This window comes from Gavia stellata, chromosome 8, assembly GCF_030936135.1.
Source record: "Gavia stellata isolate bGavSte3 chromosome 8, bGavSte3.hap2, whole genome shotgun sequence".
Classification (NCBI taxonomy): Eukaryota; Metazoa; Chordata; class Aves; order Gaviiformes; family Gaviidae; genus Gavia; species Gavia stellata.
The window spans coordinates 44,436,050-44,442,049 of NC_082601.1; the positions used below are offsets into that span (position 1 = coordinate 44,436,050).

At 50.2% G+C, this 6,000-nt stretch overlaps 1 protein-coding gene across 1 annotated transcript in view; it reads left to right on the forward strand.

The window, feature by feature from the left end:
- SLX9 (SLX9 ribosome biogenesis factor) overlaps positions 1–5,507 on the forward strand; it is a 59,221-nt gene extending 53,714 nt beyond the window's left edge. Inside the window, exons 5-6 of the mRNA XM_059820593.1 lie at positions 2,286–2,354; positions 4,858–5,507. Of these exons, the coding sequence (XP_059676576.1) occupies positions 2,286–2,354; positions 4,858–4,984 (196 nt within the window). The 3' untranslated portion in view covers positions 4,985–5,507. The remainder of the gene's footprint in view (positions 1–2,285; positions 2,355–4,857) is intronic.
- The last annotated feature ends 493 nt before the right edge of the window (positions 5,508–6,000 follow it).

Below are 6,000 nucleotides of genomic sequence, written 5' to 3' on the forward strand. Positions count from 1 at the left end.
GCCGGCTGACACGCATCCGCGCTGTTTGGGTTTGTCTGGGTTGGCAGGGAGCTTTGATGCTGGGGCACACTGTGCGAGGCTTGAGGGGAAATCAGATGTGATCGGGGCAGTGGTGAGAGCAGCCTTCAGCTGCTTGGGTCCACCAAGGTCCCCCTTGAGGAAAAATAAAATGGGCCAGGATGGGGAGAGGGAGGGAGGAGGAGAAGGGGCAGGAGCTGATTGAGTAGAGAGGGATGGTGAAAGTGAGTGGGGTGAAGGAATATGGGGAAGGGAGGAGGAGGAAAGGAAGAATGGAGGAAAAAAATGCAGAATAAAAGGATGGAGGGTAGCGGGTCAGAGGGAAATAGGAAGAGGAGGTCACTGTAACACTGCCAACAAGAGATCAGATCCTGCTATCTTGAAGAGAAGGTGAGGGACTGTCATGTTTCCTAACCTTGAGAAATCTGAAGGGCTCTGGGGCAGATCAGGTAGGAGAGGCCCTGGCCCCCAGCATCCACCGGTAAGGGAAGATTCCTCCTTGAGCCCTGCCCCAACAGAGGGGTGGGAGGCAGACCCTCTTCCCTCCTTGGGCTGTGTGCTGGGGCTCAGTCCCCGGGCGAATCTGAGGGGAGCTGCTCTGCGGAGGCAGACCCTCTTCCCCACTTGCTTCTCCTCTTTACCTCTGTATCTGTGTAATCCTGAAGAATGGAAGTTTCTTCGCCTTTCCTTAATGTCCAGTTCTACCAGCAACTCCCCTCGTGCACTTCAAGTCCCCGAAGCAGTCGCTGCCCTTCCTGCGTGTCCCTTGCTTGGGCTCGGTGCTTGGCTTTGTGGTAAATCTCTGCCACTGCTTGGCATCAGGCACCACGCGCTTCCAGCATCCTGCGCGGGATGGGATTACACCTCTGGTCTCCTTGGACTTTGCCCAGGAATAAGAAATGGGTGCACAGAGTGCAGATCTACGCTTGCTGCTGTGCCTCAGCTGCACGTAGTGCACCATCCTGCGTTCCCATCAGTCCATCTTCTTGCAACTTCATGGGTTCTCAAAACCTGTGTTTGGTGGCTGTCGTGGTTTAACCCCAGCCAGCAATTAAGCACCACACGGCCGCCCGCTCACTCCCCCCGCAGTGGGATCGGGGAGAGAATTGGAGAAAAGGTAGAACTCGTGGGTTGAGATAAAAACAATTTAATGGGACAGAAAAGGAAGAAAATACTAATAATAACGATTAAAGAATATACAGAACAAGTGATGCACAATGCAATTGCTCACCACCCGCTGACTGATGCCCAGCCAGTTCCCAAGCAGCGGCCCTGCCCCCCGCCCCAGCCAACTCCCCCCTCAGTGTTTTTTGTTCAGCAGGACATCATATGGAATATGGAATATCCCTCTGTCCAGTTTGGGTCAGCTGTCCCGGCTGTGTCCCCTCCCAGCTTCTTGTGCACCTGGCAGGGCAGTGTGAGAAGCTGAAAAGTCCTCGACTTAGTGTAAGCACTGCTCAGCAACGACTAAACCGTCAGTGTGTTATCAACAGTATTGTTCTCCTAAATCCAAACCACAGGACTGTACCAGCTACTAGGGAGAAAATTAACTCTTATCCCAGCCGACACCAGGACAGTGGCAAAACCTGAAGCTCTGTTGTTGTGCTTTCTCTTTAGCTAATCTCTTTGTGGCTGACTTAAACCGGCAAGCCTTTGGCAAGGATTTGTGTTCACAGGGAGAAAGGAATATTGCCATTCTTTATCTTAAAATATAAATGACACCTTACACTCCAGTGCTCCCACCGCGGGACTCGAAGCAGGGCTGGCAGTTCCCTCCTCTTGCTGAGTAACCGTGCCACTGTCTGTAGCTGATGTCTGCCGATGCTGGAGCTCAGCAGCGTTAGTAAGGAACATGAGATGTGCAGAGGTGGTGTGTGCCTGGTGGTGAGGGGAAGTTCGATGGGATCTTTTCTCTAAGCAACAGTATCGGTTTGACCTGGAGGTTAGTGATAAGCAGAAAGGGATCTGGGCATGGGCAGCACACGACCAGTTCTAGAATTAAGTGATCCGATTTTTTTTCAGTGCAATTTACCTCCTGCCCTTTCAGTCCTGACTCCTGTTGTCAGTGTGTGGTGGAAAGAGTTTGCATCTCCATTAGTGTCTGCGGAAATAATTGGCTTTCAGGACAATTTCCATACAGGACAATTACCTATACTTTCTGGGAAGGCAGATGCAGAATCCCTGGACTTTTTCCATCTCCACAGCAATTGCTAAATTACCGCTCCTCTGTAACACTCACTCACTTCTTCTGTTTCTTCTCTCCGCAGCCATGTAAAAGCAAAGGCAGAACCAGCAGACTTCTGTCTGATGAAACAAGCTCAGAAACACCGGCTCTTGTAAGTACCCAGTTATCAGAGTGTCCAGTCCCTGCTGAGCACTACAGAATGGGTGAGACTGGAAGGGACCTCGAGGTCTGCTGGTCCAACCCCCCTGCTCAAGCAGGGTCACCTAGAGCTAATTGCCCAGGACCATGTCCAGACGGCTTTTGAATACCTCCAAGGATGGAGATCATACAACCTCTCTAGGCAACCAGTTCCAGTGTTTCAGCCTTGCACACCTGAAGGCCCTAGAAGAGGTGGCAGCTTTGATTTTTCCCCTTTACGTAATGCAGGATGTTTGTGGGTGTCCTTCTGTCTCAGTCCCTACCAGACTCAGTCAATTCTAAATGGGTTCAGTCTGCTTCCGCTTCTGTCTCGTATAACATCTAAGTGAAGACAGCACGGGAAACTGCACTTGCTCATTTAAGAGTTCACTTTCCCTGTCTCATTGAAAAGAAAGCGATGGCTTAGGCCTGCTGTGTATAGTCTGTGGGGTTTCAGGACAAGCCCACACCAACTGTCGTCTTGTTCCTCCTGGCCACAGTTGTCATTTCTGGCTGTACCAAGTGAGTATGTCTGTACTGTGTCCCCCTGTGCGGCACGGACGATGTGGTTATCAATCAGGTTGTGTGTGCCTTGCCTCTTGCTGAGTTGGAGCTGCAACATCCAGCTGTGGCTCAGTTTCTTATGACACCAGGCCCACGTAGCTCTAGCTGATACCCTTCGGGAAAGCCTCCTGCGGTTGTGCAGGTGAGGAGCTCCTGGAACTCTGCGTAGCATCAGGAGCTACAGCTGCTCTGTTGGAACACCTCTGGGATGCAAACTTACATGCCGTACGTCCCTTACGAGGACAGCTGTCCATTGGCATCTGCCAACAGACTTGATGATCTTAAAGGTCTTTTCCAACCTAAACGATTTTATGATTCTACGATTCTATAAACCTTTTCTTGTAGAAGGAAGCACTAAATGCTTTTGAATAATTCCTGGACTTGCTTAAGGGTCTGGCAACTCCTTATTCCTCTGTATAATCTGTTGGATATTTTATACTGCCACCAGGCATCAAGAACTTAATTTCTGCTCAGCACAGCTCTCCTGGGGCTAGGCACTGTGATCTGGCAGTGTTTGCTTTCTGTGATCCCTGTTTCCAGGACTTCTGTCAGTTCTGGGCCGTTCAGCTTCAAACTGAGGCTGAGAACAGTCAGTCTACAGATCCCAGCGCTGCTCTCCAGCACCCTCTGTGAATACCCTTCTCTGTCTGAAACTGGCCGGTGTCGGTGCTGGGATGCCTTTCTTGCTCAGTTCTGCCTTTCTGGATGAGTCCCTCCTTGGCTCATCGCAGAAGCCCAAGGGTCACGGCCTCGAGTGCCACCAGTGAGTGTCTCATTGTGCTGGAACTCCTGGGTGAGGAACACTGCTTGAGGAGGGATTGGATCCAGAACTAAATCCCAATAGGTAACTCCACCACAATGTTCTGTATCAGCAAGCCGATGATGCCCTGTGTGCCCCCCTCTTCTCTGCACAAAACTGGACAGATGCACTGAGTAGTGGCATGTATCCTGCCATAGTGGTCTGGGAAGTCTGTGCTTCTTGGGAGGGAAAAAATTTGGAGGAAGGTCTTTGATGCTTATTTTCCAGGACGTCAGTTAGTACTGGAGGTTCCCTGAGCGTCACCCCATTGCCCCAACTGCCACAACCCAGGCTTCAGGTTTGGCTTCTCTCTCTGTTCCTCTGGCAGGGGCAGAGCTGGCGTTGAACGGAGGGGCCCTGCTAGGGAGGGAGCTAGCTGCATGCCGCAAGCTGAGGAGTACTCTGCTGATCCGCAGCCACTACTGAGAACATGGAGATGTGTGTCTGGCTGGGCTGTGGAGAGCCTGGCAGTCTGTCTGAGGGAGATGGGGAGGTCGCAATGGATGTGACTTATGTGAAAACTCACCTTTTTTTTTTTTACACTCCTCCTGCTCTCTTCTTCTTCCCTCTTTGCTTGCTTTTTAAGACAAGACCATTTCCACAGCAACCAGCTGTGGCCAAGCATGCAAAGATAATTCTGTCATGCTCCTCCCATGGTGTTTACCTAGTGTTGCACATAGGATTTCCAAGCCTCTACATTGAGCAATAAAGAGGGTCAGTAGATGAGCTCTTGAAAGCAGAATCTGCTTTTGTGCTAGTGCACTCTGGAGTAGTTTTCATTCTTAGTGATTTACCAGATACCCACAGTCTCTTGTTTCTGATTTACTAGGGAAAAGCTCTAAAAAAACCCATTTCCAAGTGATGCCGGACACTAACGTGATTGTTTCTGTCTCTGTGGCATGAGATCAAGTCTCTGGCTCCCATGAAGCTGGCAGCAATTTGAGCTTTGCCCTTGGGTAGATTAGGTTTATTTCTTGCACTGTTTCTTTCTGAGGTTTACACCCAGGATCATTCTGTCTGTACAGAAACCCACTGCTTTATCAGTTCTGTTCTTATCAGCTCAGTTCGTTTTGCATGAGGCACTTAGCATTGTGTGTTATTTTTCTCTCCTCAGAGAGGAGGAAGTGGCTCGGTTTCACGAGGTCATCACCGATCCCAGGTACAGAGCCAACCCCCTCACGGCCATCAGCGAGCATCTCTCCAAGAGGCTGAGGCAGGAGGAAGAAGGTAAACCCCTCTAGGGTGTCAGCTGCGACCAAACGTGCACGCTGGAGCTGGTGCGAGGGCTCCAGGCTGCAAAGGAGCACATCACTAACGTGACCTCTCAGCCACTTCAGTCCTTGGAAGCAGTTCAGCAGATTATTAAATCCAACAGTCCTGTTTTCTGTCTGCAGGAATAACGCAGTTCTCTCCTGACAGTGGCAGCTGCTCCTTGGCAAGCAGCCTGCAGAGAGCAGGGTTTTCTGCGAGATCTTTGTGCGGACATTAAGCTCCCTGCAAAGTGTCTTGACACCTTTTCTCTTCTTGTGAGCAGGCACAATTTCTTAAATTGTGCCAGTGGCAATGTATCTGTTTCCTGACGTTTCCCTCCCCTTTCTGACGACTCTGAAAAGGAATTCCCTATTGCTCGGTTGAGCTGGTTCAAGACCCCAAGCCCTGGAGCCCAGAAGGCTGTTGCAGATCTGTGTAAGAACCGATGCTGCTGTTCAGAGACATTGTTTTATGTGAGAAATTTAGCTTTGGAATAAACACACTTTGACACAATACCGCGTTTGCCTGGCTCTTGTTTTGGTAAATACTAACTGAATTATGAGCTTATTCCCATCACTGGAAAAATGACTTAAAAGAATGGGGTTTTTCCATGTGTAGAGTGAACCACCAGACTGCTGCTGCAGCGTGCAACAGGAGCCATGTGGAATCATTGCAGATCACATCTAACTCATAGACTTGCCTTCCTCCTGTTCTGGAAGTGTGTGCTTTCCGGGAGTGATGCTGATCCGTTTTGGCCTGTGTCATGTTCCCTGCTTGGCCTGCCCTATAGGGACCATCCTAAAACGTGTCCTGGCTGGAGGCTGTGAACTTCAGCCGGTCATTTACGTGTTTGGGTTTGGGAACCGCTGCAGTGGGGGGGAGGCCTTTCCTTCTACCAAACACCAATTTTCACAAAACTCCAATGAATTTTCGTGGGGACAACTGAAAGCAGGGCCGTTCCTTATTTGAGATGATCCCGATTTGACACCCCAAAATGTCAGTGCTG